Source organism: Lutra lutra, chromosome 8 (assembly GCF_902655055.1).
Source record: "Lutra lutra chromosome 8, mLutLut1.2, whole genome shotgun sequence".
Classification (NCBI taxonomy): Eukaryota; Metazoa; Chordata; class Mammalia; order Carnivora; family Mustelidae; genus Lutra; species Lutra lutra.
The window spans coordinates 126913833-126940128 of NC_062285.1; the positions used below are offsets into that span (position 1 = coordinate 126913833).

Here is a 26296-nt window from a genome sequence, read left to right on the forward strand (position 1 = left end):
CATAACCGTCCCACCCACACAGCACCCCAAAATGTATCACCCTCTCACCTCCCGATCCTCCCACCACCGAAGTGTCCCGGCGGACAAAAGCTTACGTTAGCAGAGCGCCCCCTCACCCCACCCTTTTTGTCCTCCACCCTTCCCGAAAGGCCAAGCGGCGAGCAGGAGCACCAAAGAGAGGGAGGCGAACATGATTGGGCTGTCTGTGTCACGTGACGACCACGGGCTGTAGGATTTGGCTTCGAGTGGACGGAAGCGCCGCGCGAAGGTAGGGGGGGGTAGGAGCTCGGAGGCGGAGGGGGCGGTGACTAGAAGCTCGGGGGAGGAGCTTGAGCGCCTGCCGCTGTCCGAGTTCTGCCGGCAATCGTGTCCAGCCTCTGGTTATCGTCGTACAGCCATCGGTACGCCGCGCTCTTACGGGGACCAGTAGTTCGCTTGCCCGCCAGGAGCAGCCGCCAGCAAGAGCGGCAGCGGGGAATGGAAGCGGAGAACGCGGGCAGGTAAGGCCGGGGCGGAGCGCCGCCCCTCCCCCCGCGCCCTTCGCGGCGGGGCTGGCCGGCGGGCGCGCGCACGCACGCAGGGGTCTTTAAAAGCCGCGGCCCGAGTACAAAGGCCGGGGCTGCGCGTGCGCACCGCTGGCCCACTCGGGCCAGTCTTTCCCCCCGCGGCTCGGAAGTGGCCCTCTAGCACCTGAGCGCTTCTTCCGGCCTTTCCGGCTTCCAGCCGGCTTTCAAACGCGTTAGTAAGCAGCTAGCAGTTTCCAGTTAACGCTTCCCTTCAGTTGCTATCGTCCGCGTTTCCCTCCACCGTCCCTTATGCGGAGAGCTGTAAAGAGGGAGTATCGCATCTATCGCTGCTGGAGTTTTTATTTTAGAGTTAGTAGGTTTATTGTGGCTTTTCCCCCCGTAGGTTTTTACAAGCCGCGTGAGGGGCCACAAGGTAGATAACACTACCGGACTGGGACTCTTGAATTCTGGGCTGTGACTCACACTCCCAAGAAGTCATCTGTGTTTTCTGGTGATCTTGGGAACGAACTTCAGAATCTACTTTCAATATGACCTTTGGGGAGAGTTAGATGCGTGGGGAGAACATTTGGCAAGAGCAGAGGTTTCGCGATTTGAACTCCTGGCAGAGAACTAAATGAAAAAATAATTGGGGTAACAGGGTCTTTATTTTTTTTTAATTTTTTCCTTTTTTTTAATTTATTTGATAGAGAAATCACAAGTAGGCAGAGAAGCAGGCAGAGAGAGAGACAGGGAAGCAGGCTCCCCGCTGAGCAGAGAGCCGGATGCGGGGCTCCATCCCAGGACCCTGAGACCATGGCCTGAGCCGAAGGCAGAGAGGCTTAACCCACTGAGCCACCCAGGCGCCCCAAGGGTAACAGGGTCTTTAAAAAGAAAAAAGTGGGACACCTGGGTGGCTCAGTGGGTTAAGCCGCTGCCTTCGGCTCAGGTCATGATCTCAGGGTCCTGGGATCGAGTCCCACATCGGACTCTCTGCTCAGCGGGGAGCCTGCTTCCCTCTCTCTCTCTCTGCCTGCCTCTCTGTCTACTTGTGATCTCTGTCTGTCAAATAAATAAATAAAATCTTTAAAAAAAAATAAAAGAAAAAGAAAAAAGTGATGACTTACATTGGAAAAAAATTCTTTTTGACCTAATGAGTTTTCCTGACTCTCCGTGGCTAATGGGTCCTGAACTTAGGCAAGACACTTCCTTTCTCTGTGTCTGTTCGTGTCTGTAAAATAGGGCATCTCTGGTATCCGGTTCTCACATGCTGTGAATCTGTGTTATGTAGAAGGGAACAGATCACCAAAATCTTTAGAGTTTAGGAAAGGTATATGTAGATAAAGTGTGGGCTTTATCCTGCCTTTGCTCGTCAAATCCAGACATAAAATACTGCACTTCCTTCCCAGAAGAACTTTACATTTGAAGAATTTACCAGAACTTGTGGAACTCTCTCCTACTTCTGTGATCTTACTTCAGATCAAAATTGAAACCTGGGTGAGGTCTACCATCAAATGAATTACACATTAGAAAACTTTGCTCAGTGTCTCCCAGCAAAGTCATGGATCTCTGATACAAAGTTTACCCAAAAATTGACTTATAATCTGTTTTAACTTCATCCACAGGGTTATAGGCCATTTAAAATTTTGACTCAAAAAGTTTTAAGCTCAGGAAATAAAGAGAATTTTGTGTTAGTAGTGTAAGGACTTTATTGTTGGGGATTCTGAAATGACTGGGGGCTCCAGATAATCCTGAGAAATTGAGTTTTTGTCAATCTTGACTTTATGCTAATCAGGGAGTAGAATGGAATACTGGGTATAATGAATTTACTTCTTTCTTTGGAAGACTAATTTCAAAACAAATTCAAAGAAAATTCCATTAATATGGACTCTTAAAAAAAAAAGATAGTTGTAGTATCATAACAAATATTTAAAGGCTAACCAGAGAGGGAAAAAGGAGGAAGAGGATACTATGTTTCTAATGAGCTCCAGCATGAAAAGAAGATTTACTAAAAATGGAAAGTAGGATGTCAAATCAAAAATGACTGGAAAAATGTGATACCAACCACTGAAAATACACACTGGGAACCACTGAAAATACACACTGAAATAAACTTCAAATGACATCATTCTTTCTAGAAACGTTAAAGGAACCAAGAACTTTTTTAGTTAGGTATTGACAACAAGGGTGAGAAAGGTTTTGGTTTTCTGCCTAGTCCACTGGATATTAGCAGATAACAGAAAACAAATACTTGGTTCTAATTTTGGTGGTTTTTTTAATCTCAATGATAAAGGGAAATGATTATAGACTGGGAATGGCAGAATGAATGTCTTTAAGAGACAAGATCAATGAGGGCATTTAAGAGAACGGTCACTGCTCTAAGAGAACTCATATTTCCTGGCCAGATAAGTTATATATTTCAAATGAAAGGCTAGATTACAGCCAATCTTTAAGAGTTGTAGACAACAGGAGAGGGGCCTGAAGCCTGAAAATAAACACGTGGGTCCCTATTTCTTCCAAAGATAGAGCCCTCTAATTTATTGATTTTGATCCTAAATAAAATTTTTACTTCTCAGTGGTTATTGAGCATATTTAAAAGGAACCAGTGACCAGTAGGCTACGGTATAATTTCAGGAAAAAAGTAGGACATACCAAGCTAAGTTCATTCCCTTTTGGATAATGATACTGAACTAGATAGCATTAGGAGGGTGATGACAGGGGGTACCTAAAGTATGTAATCATCTCCCACTATATTATTAGAGCAAAATTACTATATACTATGCAGTTTTAAGTGTCTTATGTGTTTTAACTAATTTAATCCTCATAACCAGTGAGTTAGGTACAACTATTGCCATTTTACAGATGTGGAAACTGGGACAAAGAAGTTAAGGAACTTGAGGTAGTAAATGGCAGAGCTGAAATTTGAACCCAGGCAATGTGGCTCAAAGTCTGCCTCCCTAACAACTGTGCCATATACCACTTTTCTGTGGGCAAGATGAAGATGGACTGATGGCAGTCCAGTTAGGGGAACTCAAAACCAGTTTACTGCTGAAATTATCAAGGGGAGGCTGAAGAGAGGTCTATGCTGATGTAACATGTAGTTCTACCCCAACTTGTTCTTTTCAACAATTTAACAGCCTCAAGGTGCTGATATAATCTGTGAATGACCCAGCTCTGGGAGAGGCTTATGGAATTGATAGTCAATCCAGATCAATCCTAATGGCTGCAGTGGTGAATCCTTTTTTACCAAAAGAGCCACAATCCTGTGCTTCGGTGCCGAAAAATCAGCGATACAAGAGAGAGGTGAGAAAAGGGCAGTTTTCATTGATGATAAACTCCATATGAATCAGCAGTATAACGTGGGTGCCCGTAAAGCTAATGTGGAGGCTGCAGTAGGACTCCAGAATGAGGAAGTCGATAGCCCTGCTCAGTTTCAGGTTATGATGAGGCTCTATCTGGAGCATTTTTATTTTGTTTGATTCCGAGCACCAGGAAATGAGAAAATGGTGAAGAAGTTTGGAATCCTACTGTATGAAGAATACTTGGATGAATTGAGGGTCTGACTTGTTCTAAATCTTCGTGTTTATAGTTTCCGATAGATTGTGTACAGCATGTACGCAGTAATGCATGGTGAATACACACACTTCTGCTTTGCAGTATTTTTTCTGGTGGTGGTGGTGGTGGTGGTGGTGGGCAGCAAAGTAAGGGTTACTGAGAGCGAAGTGATGGTACAAATCTCCCAGGGAGGGAGGGGACCTGGGAGGGTTGTCACCCGAATTTCTAAGTCTTGCCGTTTTTATGGCTTGTTGGCACACTGTTTTAATCAGATTAACCCTCCCTGCACCTGTCACCCAGTCAGATTTTGTCATCTACTTATCACGTGGGAAAGAAAGGGTGAATGGCTCCTTCCGGGTTGGTGTAAAATCCCTTTAAAGGTGGTTTCCTCTTGGTGGGGGTGGGGTGGGGGGGTTGTCCCTGCCTGCCTGCCTTCCAGCTGTCCTTCATAATCCCCCCCCTCTGGAAAGGTAGCCCTAACTGCTGTTGGGGAAGAAGGGTGACGACCAGTCGTAGCCACTTCCTGCTCGTCAGGGGCGTTTTTGGAGCAACAGTCAGGGTTCCTCTGGTTCTGATCTATCGAGGGGTCCCTGTAGATACCTGGCTTGACTTCCATGTGAGGTTCCATCTGAACCACCATTTGGAGTTTAGTGAACCCCCACATACTGTGGGGAGAGGGCGGGCGAAAGGAATGCAATAAGGATTATGATTTTGATGGGCTGTGGGGAAGGTAGCAGTTAAGAAGACTTACCTGTGGGCGCCTGGGTGGCTCAGTGGGTTAAGCTGCTGCCTTCGGCTCAGGTCATCTCAGGGTCCTGGGATCGAGTCCCGCATCGGGCTCTCTGCTCAGCGAGAAGCCTGCTTCCCTCTCTCTCTCTCTCTGCCTGCCTCTCCGTCTACTTGTGATCTCTCTCTGTCAAATTAAAAAAAAAAAAAAAGAAGAAGAAGACTTACCTGTTTCCTGTCACTTCAAGACTACTTTGAAGTTCTTGCTGGGTTCATGGAGGGATTTCAGTTCCTTGTTGTTAGGCCCCATTGGGGACCAGGATTTGACTTTGGAATGGTGAATCCAGGTTTCAAATTTAGAGGGGGGCACGATTTTTTTTCCTATTTTTTTCCTTTTATTCCTGGTATCCACGAGCGACAGTGTCCTGTTAGGCCCAAAAAACCTTTCTGACAAGGGAGAGTTGTGGGGTCCGTAAGATGTGTGGAAATGGGCCCTGGTGTTAAAGCCTAACCCACCTCAGCCTGAGTTGCCCAGATCTGGGGATTAATATCAGCCTCTCTTAAGGGGAGGCAATTGCTAGTCTGCCCAGGGGTTATCAATATGGGACCTAATATATCTACCTAAGGGAAGTGCAGGGCTCTCAGGCATTAAGAGTGAGAGGATATTAGATCCCCCCCTGGTACGTCCCAGAGGGTGAGAAAAAATCTGGCATATGGTCGCCCAGTGATGCCCTTAATGACGACACTGCAGTCGAACAATTGACCCAGGTTGGCGAGTAGAACAGAAAAGGTAGCTCCAGTATCAAGAAGGAAACCAACTGGTTTTCCATTTCCAGAATTACCTGAGGCTCTGGGTTCCCTCTGGTGAGCTGTTTTGGAGGAGCCACCACGTGGAGCCCCAGGCCCCATCAGTCCCAGTCAGGGCACTGGCCACCTGAGCCTTTGCTCAGGACTGAAGTCCTGAGGGCCGTCAGATTTCCAGTGCCCCCCTGCACAAGTGATTACAGGGCAGTGGTTTTTGCCACGAGGGCATTCTCACTTCCAGTGTCCCAGGCGGCCACAGAGATGGCATTTGGTGCCAGAGCCTTGGGCAGCCAAGCTGGCAACGGCCTGCAAGGCTGCGACCAAAACCTCAGACTTCTCTTTAGTTTCTGTTCCTCACTCTTCTCTTGGTCCCACTGTAAAAGACCCCCTAACAACTTGTTAGAGCTCTTCTAGGGTCCCCTTGGGGCCAACAGCCAACTTTTGCATTTTTTTCCCCAGAATATCTGGGCTTTAAGAATGATCTTGGCCTCAGGAGAACCGGGGGGAGACAGCTGTGTATTTAATGAGAGCCTCTCTTAATCTGAGAAAACTATAGGTTTTTCTTCGTGAGTTTGGGTTGATAGTTAATTTACCAATAGACCCAGATATCCTTTCCTAGAGACTTTGAAAGCTACTTTAACAATTGCCCATGAAAACTTTGAGACAGAGAAGATTAATCACTTTTTTTTTTTTTTTTTTTACCAACAGACCCTTAAATATCCTTTAAAAGCACAAACCTATGTCTGGTAATCAATGCTTTAGCACTTTATCCTATTCGGAAAAGACCTAGATGTAATCCCATTTGTTATCCAAGCAAAAGTTTCTTAATAATTACCATCAACTTTGAGAACCACCATTTTAATGCGAGTTTATTTCACCTTCAGCAAGCCTAGATAGAATCATTCCAGGTTCTACGCCTCCTCAGCTTGGACACATGAGCAGACACCATGTTTTTCCCACTAAAGTGGAAATATGCAGTCCATGTCAGGTCGGAGAAGTCAGGGATTTCCCTGAAACGAAGGGAGTTTCAGCAGCTGCTTGGGAATATTCCTTAAAGTCTCCGTCCTGAGGTAGACTGACCACAGTTGGCTCCAATTATAGCCACTAACCCAGGAAATGAATGAGGGAGAAGCCCCCATGTATTGCTCAGTCCCTCTAGGATGCAGGCTTGGAAGTAATAGCAGTGCCAGTTTCCAAGGGGATTGTTAAGATCCTAATTCTAGTCTTGAGAGGATCCCAGTTGGGGTCTTGAGGTAGAGCCTGGGCTCTAGTGGGAAACTGAAGCCACCCATGGGCTCTCTCATCCCTTGATCCCCGTATCTTTCAGAACCTCACGTTTTTCTGCTTCAGGGAGGGTCTGATTTAACAGAAGCATTACATCCAACTTCAGAAAACTTTGAGGTCCCCCTTCATCTCAGGTCCGTAGCAGCACCTTCCCTTGGTCCCCCTTCAAGCAGTACTGTTCTTGCAGAGGGTAAAGCCCTCAAGCACCAAAAGGGGTTCCAGGACAGGGCAGGACAGATAAGAGGGCCTGATCTTACCTTACGAAGGATGGAGCCAGGGGTGAGATTCCCCTGCAGACTCTGTTGGCCTATCTACTTTTGGTGTGGTTGTGGTATTCCTTTGTTCCAGTCCCACCCCCCAGGTGCCCAGCTGGAGTGGTCAAGGAGGTCTGGTAGAAAGTAGCCAGGAGACTGGGATTAATCTTACATTGCTGAGATCAAAACAAAAGAAAATGAGCTGCCTTTTTCCCATTTAAAACCAGGAAAACGTGGTCCTCAGGGGGCCATGTCTCATCCTCCCACTTGTATTGTGGCCGTGCCCCAGAACAAAAGAAAGGAGTTGTCTTTGTCCAGTGCAAACCAGGAAGGTATCCAAGTAAATGATATTGAGTGATTTACAGGTCTGATACTCTTCCTTTAGCCTGTAATTCCAGGAAGGGACTCTAAAGGAATGAGGGTCTGGTCAGGGAATTACCCATGTACAAGAAGAGAGGAAAATGCATCGCTTACTTCAGTTTCTTACAGTTGATCAGGAAGACTTCGGAAGAGAGGAAAAGGCGTCTCTCACCTCAGTTCCTTCTCATCTTTTCCTGGTGTGTGGCCCTAGGTGCTCCTGCAACTGACAGCCAGAGCCCCTGTCCTCTCTGTGAGGGTGGTCATGCTTACCCAGGCTTGTCCTACCTCCTTAGAGGGACCCTGGTTTCCCTACCGTTAAGATTCCCTTAGAAGTTAATGGATACCCTAGACTTCTTTAAGTAGAATTGTTTTGTGCGGCATAGCCATATGGAGGGACAAGATATGGGGCATCCAGGGAGAGGAAATCCACCTCAGATAACCCCTGTGGAGTGGAAAAGTTGGGAGATCCCTTAGATCTTAGTTTTTTGCCCTGCTTGGCCATTCCTTCACAGAGGTGGTATAGCCAGTTTGAGGGGTGTCCTAGTAATACCCAGGATAGGAGGGGTCAGAAACAGGAGACTGTTTCTGGTTGTAACAGGGAATTGTCAGTGAGATCCCTTGGAGGCCACCTGAACCACTCACCAAAGAATGGGGGGGGGGAACCATCCTGGGCTTTCCCACTCGTTCTCTTAGGAGAGGAATCAGCCAAGAAAACAGTAGTAGGGGAGTTTCGCTCTAGATGCCGGGATGGGCAAGTAAGGAACCAGCTCCCTCTGAGGGCCACCAAAGGGTAGCCTTGGTCAGGCCCTTCAGCTGCTGCTAGGTTTTTCCTAGGTCCCTCACATCCAGTGATCTGCACCAAAAGGAGTTCTGAGTCCTTACCAAACCAACATTCCCAGCTTCTGTTGGGGGATCAGCTGGGAAGGAGCCAAAAGAGCCTGTCACCCAAGACTTGAGAATGGCAACCATGCTAATGGCTCTTGCATGGCTGACAGGTGCACATTGTTTCAACAAACAAAATTGGGAGAAAGAGAGAGAGGCTTGCTGCCCACTACTCACAGTTAGTTGTCCTTAACGATGGTGGACATCCCAGACGAGCCCCCATAAATGTCACAGAATTTTTTTCTCCGTCTGTGCCCACAGTTCTAGGTCACGCTGCTTTGAAGAATGAAGAGGTAGACCAGGCAGAAAGGTGGGGAGCAATGCAAGGTTTATTGAGCGATGGCAAAGTGATAGTACAGAGCTCTCCCTCAAAGATGGAGGGGACCCGAGAGGGCTGCCTTCTGCTTTGCAGTGTTAAATGTAGACTTTAAATAGTTACGATGGTGTTTGATCATGGTTTATATAACTAGTTCCCTTTAGTTGAGCATTTGGATTATTTAACATTGATTGTTATTTTGTACTTATTCAGTGTTGTGTATGATGATTTAAATGAAAATAATAAAATACTGCTATAGATTGTCCTTTCAAAATTCGTTTGTTGAAAACTAGCCCTCCTGAATGGGATTAGGGCCCTTATAAAAGAGGTCCCAGAGAGACCCCTCTTACCTCTTCCATTCTGTAAGGATGTAGTGAGAAGGGAACCCATATGTACAGGAAGCAGACCCTCAACAGACAGTAAATCTGCCGGTGCCTTGAGCTTGGACTTTCCAGCCTCCCGAAGTGTAGTAAGTAAAAAATGCTTTTTGTTTTTGTTTTTGTTTTTTTAGAGAGAGAGAAAGTAGGGGAGAGACAGAGGGAGTAAGAGAAAGAATCCCAAACAGGCTCCATGCCCATTGCAGAGCCCAACACAGGGCTGGATCTCATGACCCTGAGATCGTGACCTGAACTGAAACCAAGAGAAGGGCACTTAACCGAATGAGCCACCCAGGTGCCCCTAAAAATTGTTTTTCATAAGCCACCCAGTTTATGGTATTTTATTATATCAGCCCAAGGGACTAAGACAAATATATTTAGAAAAGAGCAACAGAAATCTTTAAAATAGTGGAAAATGGGGCACCTGGGTAGCTCAGTTGGTTAAGTGTCTGCCTTCAGCTCAGGTCTTGATCCCTGGGATCGAGCCCCATGTCGGTCTCCTTGCTCAGCAGGGAGTCTGCTTCTCCCTCTGCCTGCTGCTCCCCTCCTTGTGCTTGCGTGCTCTCTCTCTCTCTCTGTGTGTCAAATAAATAAAGTCTTAAAAAAAAAAAAAATAGTGGAGGGGCGCCTGGGTGGCTCAGTGGGTTAAGCCTCTGCCTTCATCTCAGGTCATGATCTCAGGGTTCTGGGATCGAGTCCCGCATCGGGCTCTCTGCTCCGAAGGGAGCCTGCTTCCTCCTCTCTCTCTGCCTGCCTCTCTGCCTACTTGTGATCTATCTCTCTCTCTCTCTCTCTCTCTCTCTCTCTCTCTCTGTCAAATAAATAAAAAAATAATCTTTTTTTAAAAAATAGTGGAAAATAACAAAGGATTAAAGAAGTTGGAGTTTGGGGCACCTGGGTGGCTCAGTGGGTTAAAGCCACTGCCTTCGGCTCAGGTCATGATCTCAGGGTCCTGGGATTGAGCCCCACATCGAGCTCTCTGCTCAGCAGGGAGCCTGCTTCCTCCTCTCTCTCTGCCTGCCTCTCTGCCTGCCTCTCTGCCTACTTGTGTTCTCTGTCAAATAAATAAATAAAATCTTTAAAAAAAAAAAAAGAAGTTGGAGTTTGTTTTAGAGAAAATTTGAGAGTTTTTTCAAGTACAGCAAAACCTGAATTAACTGGATTCCTCGGTCCTCCGTGTGTGTGTTTTGAGAAAGACTGTCAGGAAATATGCAGTTTGTCAGGAAAATACACAGTGTATCAACTTCAGATGGCTATAAAAACGAGTGCTTTGAGCACTGATGGTCAAGAGAAGGGGGTGTGAATGGAGGCTGGGAGAGGAGGGGGCGTTAGGTGCAGGCAAAGGAGGGGTGACAGAAGGTGTGGGGACAAATGGTAGGGAAGAAAAGTGAGCAAAGGAAATAAGATCATCCCTCATGCTTAGAAATTTGGTATGAAGGAGTACAGAAAATAAAAACTCTTTGGGGTCAGTTCGGAGTCCAGACAGATTTGGTCCTGTTTTCTGTACGTTGTCTCTATGTGTAGAAATCATTTTCATGGTCCTGAGAGGATGAGTGACTTGACCAGGTGCTCTTCTGTTGCCGTCCCTCACACAGAGAAAATGATGCTTCCTAACTTTTGCACAATTCTAAGTTAATCAAGTGGCAGTCATACATAAATACAACAAATGTATTAAGTATTTTCAGATTACGGTTAAACAGGTTTATGCTGCTTACAGATAAAACTATTACTGGATAATAGACAATTAAATTATCCAGAACTCTAGTTTTCTAGCTTTGAAGTTCTTGAAGGTTTTTGTACAGATGTATTGCTTGCTTCTGCCAAATAATAAGAATGCTGTGATGCAGTCTTTTCCTTTTGTTCTGTGAGGAAGCTGTTGAGACTCAAAGATACTCAACCACTCAAAGATAGTGTATTACCTTAGAACTTATACATCATATTTTTCATAGCTTTATTTTTTATTTCTTATTTATTTATTTTCTGTTTCTAATTTAACTTACTATGAAGTTACCAGGGATCATTCTTAGAAAGATTAAGGGACATACTGATATTAATGATAAGTTTCTCAGTTTCTTTCAAAATTGATCTATATCTGTAAAATCAAACTTCAGATTTTTTTCCTTCCTTTTCACTTTTTTTTAGCCAACTGATTTCTAAAATTTTAATTTTCAGATTCTGAGCTTCAGAATTTAATGACCCCTAAATATGGAAAAGGCACCAGGTTTTAGAAATTTATTTTTTAAAGTTCAGGATCCTTTTGTAATGTAGTGTTTTCCTAAATTAAGTATTTCAAGTTTGGACTTTGTGAGGTGCCCGAAATGGGACACATCTGTGAGACTCTTGAGAGTGGTAGCAAGAAACAAGGAAGAGGGTAGAAGGTTGCCCTCACTTCAGTGTGACAGACTAAGAACAGACATTGTGCATTCTTCTGGCCGCTCACTTATGGTCACCATATGTCTTTACTTTTATACATTCCAGCTGAACAGGGCTGCTCACATCTTAGGAAACTGCTTCTGGCCACAATCAGAATTTACAGTTCATCTTACTGGCATTTCCAAAGGGTCACTATACAAGATCTCGTGATGTAACCTAGCAGTATCCACACCTTCATTACAGTATTTATGTCAACACTGAACAACTAATGTTTTTACAATTTGTCAAAAAGAGCTATGACTTGGGGCGCCTGGGTGGCTCAGCGGGTTAAGCCGCTGCCTTCGGCTCAGGTCATGATCTCAGGGTCCTGGGATCGAGCCCCGCATCGGGCTCTCTGCTCAGAAGCCTGCTTCTTCCTCTCTCTCTGCCTGCCTCTCTGCCTACTTGTGATCTCTCTCTGTCAAATGAATAAATAAAATCTTAAAAAAAAAAAAAAAAAGAGCTATGACTATTATTAAAGAAAAGGCTGGTGGGGGGTACATTTTACTTTGTACCAAGCACGATTTAAGCACTTCTCTTCCTTTTTCATATTTGAGCTTCAGGGACTTGTCTACATAGTTTCCTGATGTGCAGCCTTAGGTTACAGTACTGTCTTATGTTCTTTTCTACTTTAAAGTCTACATTAAACATTTTCTGTGCTTTTACAAATATCAGTAAATATAATTTTCCTGCATAGAGTTTTCTCATGTTAAATGTCTCATGTTTAGTCTCATGTACTAAAGTTTACTGCATTGCTGTGTCTGGTTTTTTTTTTTTTTTACATAATTGAAAGCAATATATCTAAAAAAATAAAATTTAAGATGTAGTGAGATATCTTTCTAATGCTTAACCTTTTCTTTAGCAGCTTCCCCTTAAAGATAGCTTGAAGCTAAAATTCCTCTCCAGTGGTTTGTCCACGGGGTTTGGCCCCTGCATGTCTCTGAGCACCCCGCACCCTAGCCCAGCTGCCCCAGTAGTCTCTTACCCTGCGCCTGCCTTGGCCATTTAAGCTTACTACAGCCATTTTATTAAGAAACAAATTATATACTATAAAGTTCACCCATTAAATTGTACTAGTTTGCCTTTTCAGTCTCTGCTTTCTGAGCTTCCACTTTTCTTTCTCTGTGACTAATAAGTAAGTAGTTCACCACAGAGATCATGACTTTTCTCTCCAAATGGTAAGCGATACTTACCCATTTTAATTCCTAGTGTTCTCCTCCCCATTGCATCAGCTGTAGCTTGAGTTTCACAAAATGTGTGTTTACTTCTCTGGCCTTGCACTGAGGGGCAACAGTTTGAGATAATGGTTTATAGTCATTAAAAGTACTTTTTGGGGGCGCCTGGGTGGCTCAGTGGGTTAAGCCGCTGCCTTCGGCTCAGGTCATGATCCCAGGATCCTGGGATCGAGTCCCGCATCGGGCTCTCTGCTCGGCGGGGAGCCTGCTTCCCTCTCTCTCTGCCTGCCTGCCTCTCTGTCTACTTGTGATCTCTCTTTGTCAAATAAATAAATAAAATCTTTAAAAAAAAAAAAAAAAGTACTTTTTTGGCATTTGTTTTCTGTGAAGGCCTGTGTTCCTTATATTGAACTGAATATTTGGAACAAAGTCTGAAAAATGTTCAGAAAAGAGACTTAAAGTGTTTTTTTCCATACATTCACAGATATGTACAGAATATCCATTTCTAGTCCTAATCTATTGGCAAAAACCCAGCAACAATTTAGAAACAGGTCCAATGAATAAGTCATTAAGCAGGCAGATAAACCAATAGAGAACCTTAAGTTAGACTGGAGGGAAGGCAGGAATGAGGAGATATTGGTCGAAGAGTGAAAAAATTACCAAGATCTGGGAATCTAATGTACATCATGGTAATTGTAGCTAATAATACTATACTGTATCCTTGAAAGTTGCTAAGAGAGCAGATCTTCAGTGTTCTCTTTGCAAAAAAGAAATGGTAATTGTTTGACGTAATGCAGATATTAGCTAAGACTGTGTTAGTAATCATTTGTAATGCATGTATCAAATCAACACATGATATGACTTCACTTCATACAAAGTTTTATGTCAATGGTGTATCAGTAAAGCTGGGTGAGGGTTAAATTGGAGGGGATCTTTGTGACAAAAGGATTAAATCTGAAGGTAGAGACACAAATTATTTTTATGGACACTTTAATCCTGTATGAACTGCTCTGCCTTTTAAGTTACTCTGCTATAAAATTCCCATGATCTCATTTCAGAGAAAGCAGAGGCTGACTTGACAGGACTGGTAAGTTTTATTGATGACACACCGTGTCATTAAACAGTGGCAGAGTTAATTAATGTTTGCCTAGCAGGCACAAAGTAGAAATTGGGTGAATGTGTGCATATGGGAACAGATATTCCTTCTCCCTTTGCCCCTATTGTCAACTCCAAATATCACAGTCTGATTTACGAAGTGTTTGGATCCTGAAGTTTTTTTTACTACTGATTGGTTAAACTTCTAGTTGGGTAACTTGACTGTCATATTTTATATTATTGTTCCTTCAGCTATTCCCTTCAGCAAGCTCAAGCTTTTTATACGTTCCCATTTCAACACATGATGGCTGAAGCTCCTGACGGGGCCGTGGTGAGCGAACAGCACATGCCGGCAGAAGTTCCAGACCCCGCTCCTGCTCAGGAACCTGTACAAGGTAGTTTTCATCGGGGCAGCATAGAAAATTAGCTGTTGGATGAGCTAATTTATGTAAAAAAGGATTTAATGATGAATTTTCCTTTTATTCTAGTGTTAAAATTTTTAACCACTTTTTAAGTATGTGCCAGGCACTGTGATAGGTTTGAGGGAAGAAAAGAACTTGGATCCTCTCCTCAAATACCTCATAATCTGTTAGGAGAAAATAACAAGTAAACACGCGTTATACTTCAGGACACAAGGGTGCAGAGGGGCACAGATGCTGTGAGAGCTCACAGGGTTGACTCCTAACTCTGACTGAGGCTCAGAGGTAGCTTCCCCGAGCTCTGGAAGCCAGGGGTGAGGAGACTTTCTCCCCAGGAAGAATGGGCTGGGGAAATTCCAGACTTAGGGAATGGTGTCTGCAAAAGCACAGATGTGAAGAAGCATGACTGTTGGAAAGTGGTGATTCTGTGTCATTGGCTTCTGGTATTTAGCCAAAAAATAGTAAGTGATGAGGCTTATAACCTGAAGAATGTATATTCTGTCCTAAGGCAGTAGGGAGCTTTGAGAGAATGTAAGCAGAGGGTGACTTACGTAGACTGACATTCTAAAAGCCCAGAAATATTGTAGAGGATAGAGTGGATATTAGGGAGTTTGGCAGAATTTGGAGGCAAAAAGTGCATTCAAGACCAAATAATCTGGGGATGAAATGAGGAGGACCTGAGGGGATGGAGAGAAGATAATGATTTTCTCCAGGGTAGCAGTATTGTATGAGAAATGGGCTCAGAGTTTCAGTTTATGATTCCAGAAGCACACCTGACTCCATTGCCTTGGAGATACCTCTGGCCTTGACTCTCCTCTTGCTGCAGAGTAGATCCCTTGGCGTAGGGAGTGGCTAAATCAGAGTGAAGTAGAGGGAAGAGGGACACATGGCTGCATTAGGGAACCGCCAAATAATAGTAGAGTCGGGGAGGGGGCCCAAGAAATTAAGAGAGATGTTAAAGAATTAAGGGTAAGAAAACCAAGCCTTTCTGTGGGCAACTTTAGGTCAGTGATTTTTGATCAAGCATCCTCCCACCTCCACCCTGAAGGGGACATGAGGCATTGTGCAGAGACAACTTGGATTGTCATGACTCTCAGCTGCTTCTGGCATCCAATGTGTAGAGGCCAAGGTGCTGTTAAACATTCTGTAAATACAGGACAGCCCCCCAGAACCCCAAACCACTCAACCTCAGATGTTAGTAGTGCTGAGATTGAGACTCTGCTTTACGTCCTAAGATAGATCCTGCTCTTGCCTTTTTTTTTTTTTTAAAGATTTTATTTATTTATTTGACAGAGAGAGATCACAAGTAGATGGAGAGGCAGCCAGAGGGAAGCAGGATCCCCGCTGAGCAGAGAGCCCGATGTGGGACTCGATCCCAGGACCCTGAGATCATGACCTGAGCCGAAGGCAGCGGCTTAACCCACTGAGCCACCCAGGCGCCCCTGCTCTTGCCTTTTGAAAAACACTCACCCCAGCGTTTTCATCCTCAGCACCTCTAAATCCACCTCTTTGGCTGTGTGTGGAACAGAATATACACTCGTAATCTCTAAAGTCCACAAGCTATTTGAGGCTTTGTATTGCTGGAAATTATGGGGAAGTTGAGTTAAAATGCTTCTCTTCCTCCCACTTTTTCCACTTATTTTTTTCATTTGTTTATTCAACTATTTATGTATTTACATTTAGAATTCCTATAAAATAGTATAATTGCTTTGTATCCCTGGTGACAGGTAAGAGAATGGGGAAAATCAATCTATAGTTATTATGGACATTTTATCCTAAGAACAGCTAACAGAAGAAAGGGGGTGGGGCGTGAGCTGCTTGAACCCAGTCCCAGGGGGAAGAAAGGGGAGGATAGTGCAGAAGAGCCTGAGGTTGGGAGATAGAAAAGTAGAGAGTTGATAGGGTGACTTTTCTGGGAAAGCTGCCTAATGTTCATAAGTTACATTTTTCTGCATCTACATCTACATTGGATATTACTGTGTTTCAGAGACTCCAAAAGGAAGGAAAAGGAAACCCAGAGCAACAGAACCAAAAAAACCAGTAGAACCCAAAAAGCCTGCTGAGGCCAAAAAATCTGGCAAGTCCACAAAATCAAAAGAAAAGCAAGAAAAAATTACAGACACATTTAAAGTGAAAAGAAAAGTAGACCGTTTTAATGGTGTTTCAGAAGCTGAACTTCTAACCAAGACCCTCCCAGACATTTTGACCTTCAACCTGGACATTGTGATTGTAAGGATTTTTATCCTCATGTGGTTTTATAAATAGCGTTGGTGGATTAACTTTGCCTAACTTCTGTTCTTGCCAATAGCATTTTGTTGAGAAGAACCATTTCGGAGAATCCTTTTGAATTCTCCTTCGTGAGGTTGTGTTATACGGGTGTGTTTAAGAGGATGGGCTCCAGAGTGGGGCTGTCCAGTTTCCTATCCTGCCAATATCAGTATGACCTTGGACAAACCTTAACCTTCCTAGTCACCAGTTTCCTTACTGGTGAAGCAGGGGTGATGATAGTACCTCCCTCCCAGGGCTGCAGTTAGATAAAATAATCCATGTGGCTCGCTTCGATTGCATGATACCTGTGGGTTCTCTATAAATGAGAATACGGATTCTGAGCTTTGGTTTTTCTCAGCAACTATCAGAAACAGCGTGCAGACAGCTGTTGCTGATGTGGATGCCCTAAGCTGCTTGCTGGGAATGGAGAAGCAGTCTGTGGCTGGAGCTGGACTCAGCTGATGGGCTGCTCCAGCACCTCTCTTTCCAGCCCAGATGGGCGGCTGTGGGGGCCTGGAGATATGAAGGAGTCAAACTGGTCTTCATTTTTAAAATTTATTGTATTATCTTTCCTTTGTGTCAAAGTAGAGTTGACACAGCGTTACATGGTTTCAGGCATACAACATGTGATTTGACTGGTTTGTACACTACAGCGTGCACACAGCAAGTGTAGCTGCCATCGGTCACCAGACACTATTACAGTCCCGTCAGCTGTCCTCCCTCTGCTGTACCTCCCACTCCCCTTCACCCATTTTGCCCATCCCCCTGCCTCTGGCCACCACCAGTTTGCTCTCTGTATTTATAGCTCTGTTTCTACTATTTTTCCCCCCGGCTGGTTTTTATTTTGTTTGGTCATTCTTTTAGAGAGAGAGAGAGAAACAGCACAGGCAAGAGCAAGTGGCCTTTGGTGGGGGAAGCGGCAGAGGGAGAGGGAAAGAGAGAATTCCAAGCAGGCTCCACACCCAGGGCGGAGCCTGACACAGGGTCTGTCTCAAAGACCCTGAGATCATGACCTCAGCCAAAGTCCTGGATGCTTAACCAGCTGAGTCTCCTAGGCACCCCGCAGGACTGGTTTTTAAACACAACAGCAGCACTTGTAAAAGGGAATGTTTTTCTTAAAAGAGGAATACTTTGGGGGTGCCTGGGTGGCTCAGTAGGTGTGGAGCTTACTTTAAAAAAAAAAAAAAGAAATAGTACTTTGTTCAGATCAAGACTAGGTACTTGATAAACAATATTGCTTATAATACTGGATTAAGTTTTTATTTTAATAAATTTAGTTTTCTCCACCACTCCTCCACAGAAGCCCTGAGGCTTAAATCCTACTTTTTAAGACTTACTGTATAAACATTTCTTGTAGATTGGCATAAACCCAGGACTAATGGCAGCTTACAAAGGGCATCATTACCCTGGACCTGGAAACCATTTTTGTAAGTAATTAGTTCTTTTAAATTATTTTACTTTTAAACTAGGTATCTCTGTTAATAGTTTGGGTGAGGGGTTAAACTAAATTGTGTGGTTTCTTTGTTTGTTTTAAAGATTTTATTTATTTATTTGACAGGCAGAGGTCACAAGTAGGCAGAGAGGCAAGCAGAGAGAGAGGGGGAAGCAGACTCCCTGTTGAGCAGAGAGCCCGATGCGGGGCTCGATCCCAGGGTCCTGGGATCATGACCTGAGCCAAAGGCAGAGGCTTTAACCCACTGAGCCACCAGACAGAGTGGCAGGCAGAGGCAGAGGGAGAAGCAGGCTTCCTGCTGAGCAAGGAGCCCAATGTGGGACTCGATCCCAGGACGCTGGGATCATGACCTGAGCCGAAGGCAGAGGCTTTAACCCACTGAGCCACCCAGGCGTCCCCAAATTGTGTTTTTTAAGAGAGATTGTTCATAAAAATACATACATGTTTTCTGTGCATGTGTACACAAAAATAAGTGTTTTGAATCTTTTTGGTGTTTTTTTGTTCACACTTTGGTGTAAGAGAGGGGAGGGGCAAGGAAAGCAGTACTTCCTCTTTTGTTTTGCTAATAGTTTTATAGGCGTTTGACTGCATTTTTAAATGAATTTTCTTTTTTACTTGATATCTGCAGTGATAGTAACAATAGTACCTCATTGGTGCCCATGCAGACAGATACTGACCTTTCCAGATTTCTGCTTATCCTATTTCCAGGAGAGATGAAATGCGTTGATCACTGGCAGTCAGTTGTAATAGTTAAGAAACTTTGTGACCGGAGACGTTCTCTACAGATACTTTATATCTAGCAGGGCGTAACATTAAAGAGCCTCATACTTGTAGAGTGAGCTTTAAAACCGAGCATAACTACTGTTACCTTCCTTGTAAGTCCACTTACCTAACACCGCCCAATAGAAAAAGGCATGCAGTAGTTCCTCAGGAAATACTAGTCCGTTCTCTTAGAGTAACATTAAAAACATTTAAGACAAAAAAGTACAGTAACGTGTTTTTGGAGCTAAGGACATACTATCTCCATTATTTTAAAAAAAATTTCTAGAAAAGTTTGAACTTCCATTTCTTCCACTGTCGGGGTGTTTGAATGTTCCGGGTCTCTTGGTGTATATTTATTTGTTTAAGTTATTCTGGGGCACCGGGGGCAGTTACTAGAAAGGAAAACAAACCGTTTCAGAGTTTCCTACACTGACTAGCTCTGTATTTCCGACAGCCATTTACCTTAACTTCCCTGTGAAAAGGAGATAAAAATAGTAATTAAGACCTCATAAGACAGTTATGATCATTAAATGAGATGATCCATGCAGAGGGCTTTGCACATAGTAATTGCTTGATATGGTATTTGACCCATAATTTTTTAAAATATCCTAAACCTTTAATTTAATTTAATTTAATTTAATTAATTTATTTATTTGTTTTTTGTAATTTCAGGATAAAATGTAGACTACCGCATCGATTCATGGGGCAAAAACCTCTGATCTATATGGAAATAAACTCAAGTCTTATTTTCACAGGGAAGTGTCTGTTTATGTCCGGCCTGAGTGAGGTCCAGCTGAACCATATGGATGACCACACTTTACCAGGGAAATATGGTATTGGGTTTACCAATATGGTGGAAAGGACAACACCAGGCAGCAAAGATCTTTCCAGGTAATTACATTTAATTTTATAGGTTGGAACCTGACCGTGCAGTTGCGTCATGTACTCTAGGAATACTATATTTACCTAGTTGAAGCTGAGCTTAACATGTAACATAAATCAGTCTTTTATTCACAGCTATCTGAATTTAGGATATTATAAATATTGCCGTACTTGTATCTTGACTACTTTTTAATTCAATTTTAGTAAAGAATTTCGTGAAGGAGGACGTATTCTAGTGCAGAAATTACAGAAATATCAGCCACGAATAGCAGTGTTTAATGGAAAATGTAAGATTTACTTTTAAATTTTATCTTTTTTCTTTGCTAACATTATGGGCAATGTAAATATGTTTGTATTTCATTTTAGGTATTTATGAAATTTTTAGTAAAGAAGTTTTTGGAGTTAAGGTTAAAAACTTAGAATTTGGACTTCAACCCCATAAGATCCCAGACACAGAAACTGTAAGTCCTTAAAATTACATTTGTAAATCAGCTAAATAAGAATTTTTTTCTAGCTAACTTCTCTTTTTTATTTGTCCTATCCATTGTAATTGATGCCATGGGGAAAGAAAAAAAAAGCACTGGATTTCATTGAGTAATAGTTTTTATGTCAACTCAAACTAATAGCTGCAAATTAACTCAGGTACCGTTATTTAAAAAAAAAAAAAAGAAATGTTTGTCATATAAAATGTCTTACTGATGTTATTTGGTTAAAATGTTAGAAGGAGCTAGCTAATGTACATTCAAAGTCTATTTAGTGGCATATTCTTTTTTTTAAAGATATTTATTTATTTATTTATTTGACAGAGAGAGAGAGAGAGATCACAAGTAGGCAGAGGGCAGGCAGAGAGAGGCAGGGGAAGCAGGCTCCCTGCTGAGCAGAGAGCCCTATGCAGGGCTGGATTCCAGGACCCCGGGACCACAACCTGAGCCAAAGGCAGAGGCTTTAACCCTCTGAGCCACCCAGGCGCCCCTAGTGGCATATTCTTAACCAAATTCAAGTAGTTTAGCCCTTATTCGGTCTGAAACAAATATGTAAATAAAGACATGCTCCCGATTAGCGAAACTGCTCATCACCCCCTGCTTCTATATCTTAGCCCAGTTTCATTTTAGAGCCATATAAATAGTATACAGTCTAGTTGCAGACAGACATCCCGCCAGTTAACTTTGGTCTTGTCCCTGAAGGTGTCATGAAGTAACAGTGGTTTTCAAACTCTGTCATTTTTCTATATAGAGCTTCTGCAGACATTTGGTTCAAAGATTGCTTCTTAAATGTAGTTTTAAGTTTTGTTTATAACTTTGAAAAAAACAGCATTCGTGCACAGACCCACGTGTTCTAGACAGCATTTTAAATGATGGAGAAGCCGGTGTGCCGGCAGGTTTTTACAGAGACCTCAGAGCAAAGTTTTGCCACTTCCATACGTTTGAGCGTCTCCTTTAAATTTCTTCTGTTTTTAACTTGTTATAGATATGTGATTGATAAAATAGGTGGTAGCCCTGGTCTTTCTTTAAACTGAGGCTTACACTTGTCTACTTTGGTAAAATTGTAAAGGAGTCCATTGCTTTCAATAAATCACTGCATTATTGTCCCTTAAGAGCCAGATAAGACTCAGGTACATCTCTTGGATATATGTGACCGTAATAGTGCAATACTATATATATATATATATATATATATACACGTATATATATATATATATATATATAGTGAACTTGAATCTTATCACAACAGGTAGTTTTAGGTCTTACGATGAGCTGGGAGTACTTGTATCTTATATAATTTTTTCTTTGGTATGAAATACAGTTATTGCTGATGTTAGTGATTCAGCTTTGAAACAAAAAACTACTTTTTCAAATTTCTGGATCTCTTTTTTTAAGATTTTATTTACTTGAGAGCACAAGCGCATGCAGGGTAGGGCAGGTGGAGGCCAGAAGCAGACTTTCCGCTGAGCAGGGAGCCCAACTTGGGGCTCGATCCCAGGACTCCAGGATCATGACCTGAGCTAAAGGCACTTAACTGACTGAGCCACCCAGGTGCCCCTCTGGATCATTTTATTTTATATTTCATTTATTTCAGACAGGGGAGAGAGAATGAGAGAGCACACAAGCACGAGGAGGGGGAGGGGCAGAGGAAGAAGCAAACTCCCTCCTGAGCAGGAAGCCCGATGTGGGACTCAGTCCCAGAACCCTGAGATTATGACCTGAGCCCAAGACACTTAACCAACTGAGCCACCCAGGCGCCCACCCCCTGGATCATTGTAATTGAAGAATATCTTGGGATGGGAAAATGTGCTATTACAAAACCTGGTAGCATTTACACCTACATATCTTTATGAGTCAGGAGTTTCTAAATGCTTTCTGAACAAAACAAAAGAAATAATTTGTTTTTTATAATGTTACGGAGGCCAGTATAAAAATTGCAAGAAGTTGGGGTGCCTGGGTGGCTCGGTGGGTTAAAGCCTCTTCCTTCAGCTCGGGTCATGATCCCAGGGTCCTGGGATCGAGCCCCGCATCGGGCTCTCTGCTTAGCAGGAAGCCTGCTTCCTCCTCCCTCTCTGCCTGCTTGTGATCTCTATCAAATAAATAAATAAAATCTTTAAAAAAAAAAAAAAAAAGATTGCAAGAAATTGCAACTGGAAATTCCATAGCCCAGCAGCCTCTCTCTTTGAAATATATGTGATGTATATTATTATATATTTTGTAATCTGTGAAGGACAGTTGCCATCCCAAGTGATAAATGCAAATGCCTTTCTCCTATGTCATTCTACTTCTATGAATTTATCCAGCAGATAAGCTCACACATACTCAAAATTAAATATATACAAGGTTTTTCACTATAGCTTGTAATAACAAAAGACTGGAAATGGCACGCCTGGGTGGCTCACTTGGTTAAGCAACTGCCTTTGGCTCAGGTCATGATCCTGGAGTCCCGGGATCGAGTCCTGCATCGGGCTCCCAGCTCCATGGGGAGTCTGCTTCTCCCTGTGACCTTCTCCCCTCTCATGCTCTCTCTCTCTCTCAAATAAATAAATAAAATCTTAAAAAAAAAAGACTGGAAACAACCTAAGTGCCCACAGATGGGGATTGGTTAAATAAATATGCAAGTACTACATAGCTATAAAAAAGAACATCTTTTTACTCTAATACAGATATCTGGCACAGAATCATCTCTGAATACACCATTGAGTCAAAAAGAAAGGGAATAGAGAGCATGTTACCATTCACGTGTGTTTTAAGAAGGATGCGGGAGAGTACCTATATTAGACACATTTGATTGTGTATTCATAGGCTGCACCTCTGAAACCAGCAACTTTGATTGCCCTGAGAAGAGAACTAGGTGAATAGAGACAGCATTGGGAGGGAAAACTTCCGTTATATACTTTTGTGCCCTTTTGTACCTTTAGAACTGTGAACCATATGTTTACTGTTAAAAAGACAAGACTGTTAATTGATAAATGAATGTGGGGCAGATGCCTCATTTTTTATTTATTGACTTAAAGATAAGTAAATTTTACAAATTTGTACTCAACCACAACTACGTTTATTGAGTTTGCATATATTAATATGTGGTAAGCATCGTTATTAACCCAGAAAAAGATAAATTTTTTCATCTCTATGTGACTATATTCAGTAGACTTGTAAGATTTATGTAACTATATAATTTTATAATTCTAGCTCTGCTACGTTATGCCGTCATCCAGTGCGAGATGTGCTCAGTTTCCTCGAGCCCAGGACAAAGTTCATTACTACATTAAGCTCAAAGACTTGAGAGATCAGTTGAAAGGCATTGAACGAAACACAGACGTTCAAGAGGTGCAGTATACATTTGATCTGCAGCTGGCCCAAGGTGTGTTCCCTTCTGCACCTCACTTATTCGTCTTGTGGATCTGTACATTATAGGAAGCAAGTTGTGGATTTAAAAGCAGAAGAAAAGAAAAGTTAAATTTGCAGTCAGTGCTCTGACAGTAGACATTGGTCACTATTAAAAATCTCCGTTTACTAAAGTCTGTTGTGGGGACCCCTGCAGATGCTGAGGATACAGGAAACATCGTCGCCACCTGAAATTAAAATCTAGTAGGCTTTTACAATTCCTGTGAGTTAATTTAGTATATGTTATAAAGAGTTCAGAAGATGATAGTGAAAGATACATCTTAGGATACGTGACCTAGAAAGGGATTTGTTCATGATGACTTCTGATAAAGCTAGTTTCAGAACCATTGTACAAAATCCGTTTTAAAGCCCTTTTACTCTCCTCGCAGAGGATGCAAAGAAGATGGCTGTTAAGGAAGAAAAATACGACCCAGGTTATGAAGCAGCGTATGGCGGTGCTTATACAGAAAATCCGTGCGCTGGCGACCCCTGCAGCTTCTCCTCCAGGGGGCTAGGTATGCTCCCGTCCGTGTGTATGTTCCTTCCCATCGCTTGGTTTTGTCAGCACTGGGGAAGGGGGGGTGGGTATTTCTTTAAGAGAATGAATTATTGAAGCTTAGAAATGGGACTATGAAAATCTTTTCAGTGGCCAGCAGTGGAAATGTGCTGGTGAGCTGACATTCCGCCACGCGCGTGTACAGCGCATTGTCTCTGAGTCACCGAGTTGTCCTAATCGCATTCCCTCCGTGAATAACCGTGAGGCTTCCTCAGTCCTGTGTCTGCCGAGAGAACAGAGATTGGTGGTTGTAGTCAAGAAGCCTGTGTAACTATTTTAATAGCAGTTCCCCTTTGCTGGACTGCTCAGACCTCCTGATTGAATCCTGTAACGTTTTTAGGTAAAATAAACGAACTCTAACATTCTTTTCTCCCCTGGCAGCTGACAGTGCAGAATCAACTTTCGGTGACGTTCCAAATGGGCAGTGGATGACCCAGTCGTTTACAGACCAGATTCCTTCCTTTAATAATCATTGTGGGACACCAGAACAGGAAGAAGGAAGCCGCGCTTAAGAGTGGTGCTTCTCAGATCTACCTCGGTGCCGCCGTTCTGTCGTCAAGAAGTGGCCCTCACTTGGCTCACTGAGGCATTTTATTAGTACTTTGCTCTCTGATGGGAGGATAATACAGTTGCGTGATAGAATCAACTGTATGAACCTACTAAGTAAGTTGGGAAGGAAAAAGGTAGGGTTTTTTTGTGTATGAGTTTTTGTATTTGAATTAACCATCATTCCAGCTTTTTATAAACTATACTTCGTTATGAAGAAACTGATTCTCCTTGGGGAGTCACTTTTAATCTGTAATTTTAAAATGGAACAGTCTGAATATTTATACTTGATTATTAACTGTGCATAAACTGAGATACCCATTATTCCTTTTATGCCTAAGAAGGGCATGCTAGTAATAATTACCCCTGGTAAAGAGGCAGATGTGTTCTTTTTTGTATATGAAGTCAACCCACAGTGGAGTCTCATTTGGTAGTTTTTAGTGGCGTTTGATGGGCTCCCTGAAGCGTAGTCATGTTCACACCTCTTGGCCTCACCAGTGGGGAGCGTCTGTGAGAGATGCCCAGCAGGGGAAACGTAAAGTGCAGCCTCCGGCAGCAAGGCTGGCCTCGCCTTCTCTGACAGGGCCCTGCAGCCTGGCTGTGGCCTCCTCTTGCTGGGTGTTAATCCTCTAGTGTAGGTAGAAACTGTTGAGCTGGGATGCTAAATTCCAGAGAATGCAGTAGACCTTTTTTAAGTTTGTTCCTTCCTCTGTGTTTTACTTGAGTGACATACATTGATAGGGAAGGAACTGAATTTCTCTTACAATATCTGTCGCCATTCTACTTCTTTCCTCCTTGGCTTTAAGGGTATAACATGGAAAGTGGTGAGAAATGAGCTCTTAGGCTGAGCAACAGCCTGCTGGAGGTATTTGATTATCTTATTTAAATTGGTGCTTTATGTACGTGAGATGTATTAAGATAACAAAATTTTTTCATGCTGGGTATATCTAATCAATAATTTAAGAAAATCTCCACATCATTGTCTGTTGCTGTGAACTAAGTGGGCCTCTTGGCAGGGTTAGTTTGAAGTAACGTACCTTTGTGATTTTCTAATGCCTTTTCCATGGTGCTATGAAGAGTCCACACTAGTAGGCCTGGTGGATAGTAAAACTGGGTGTTCAGAAATGCCATTTGCAGTTACTCCTGGTCACTTCTGAATGTCCTGATGTCGCACATACCCAGGGAGCATGCTGTTTTTCAATACGAAAATATTTATGAGGTGTTCTTTTTTCTCTTTTTTTTCTAAGAGATTATATGGCCTGTTCTCTGTATAATAAGAGAAACAAAGTCTTGTGAATCTTAACATGCCTTTTAGCTGTGGCTGTGATGGATTTTCTATTTCCCTTAGTCTAGGTCAAGCTGTGTCAAAGTTACTCAGCCCATGTTCTCTCACTCATGTACTGCACTGCCGTTTACATGGATGTTTTATGCGGGCGCTTGAAGTGCCTTGCATCAGGGATTAGGAACAATTGAATTATTTTTTCATGGGACTATGTAAAGCATGTAAGTAGGAATTGCTTTGGTATATAATGATTGTAGCCTTACAATAGTTTTGTTTTATTTGTTTTGTTTTAATTTGAGTGGAGAAAGTACCCTTTAAATTATGATGGACACTTATTAGAGAATGGGATTGAGGATTTTTCAAGCATACAATAATGGTGTTTTCCATTACCTACGGAAGATGACTAGTAAATGTTGATATATCCTATACGTGACTATATGAGACTTTTTCATTAAAAAATATTGAAAAAGTTTTTAAATTCATTTGGAAGTCTGATGGTTTTTACAATAAAAATAT

The 26296-nt window shown here is 42.7% G+C and overlaps 1 protein-coding gene across 1 annotated transcript; it reads left to right on the top strand.

Moving 5' to 3' along the window:
* The first annotated feature begins 288 nt into the window (after nucleotides 1–288).
* Nucleotides 289–26262, top strand: TDG (thymine DNA glycosylase). Its single transcript, XM_047743456.1, has 10 exons — nucleotides 289–500; nucleotides 13996–14138; nucleotides 16150–16391; nucleotides 17788–17857; nucleotides 19401–19536; nucleotides 19732–19814; nucleotides 19894–19988; nucleotides 23202–23373; nucleotides 23786–23911; nucleotides 24334–26262. The coding sequence occupies exons 1-10, from the start codon at nucleotides 478–480 to the stop codon at nucleotides 24462–24464; spliced, it is 1221 nt and encodes a 406-aa protein (XP_047599412.1). The 5' UTR covers nucleotides 289–477; the 3' UTR covers nucleotides 24465–26262.
* The last annotated feature ends 34 nt before the right edge of the window (nucleotides 26263–26296 follow it).

Excerpts from the sequence above, each read along its gene's own strand:
- TDG (XM_047743456.1), top strand. The coding sequence starts at position 478 with ATGGAAGCGGAGAACGCGGGCAG. Across the intron at positions 501-13,995 it reads GAAGCGGAGAACGCGGGCAG|CTATTCCCTTCAGCAAGCTC; the intron begins GTAAGGCCGGGG and ends TTGTTCCTTCAG. Across the intron at positions 19,989-23,201 it reads AGATCCCAGACACAGAAACT|CTCTGCTACGTTATGCCGTC; the intron begins GTAAGTCCTTAA and ends TTATAATTCTAG.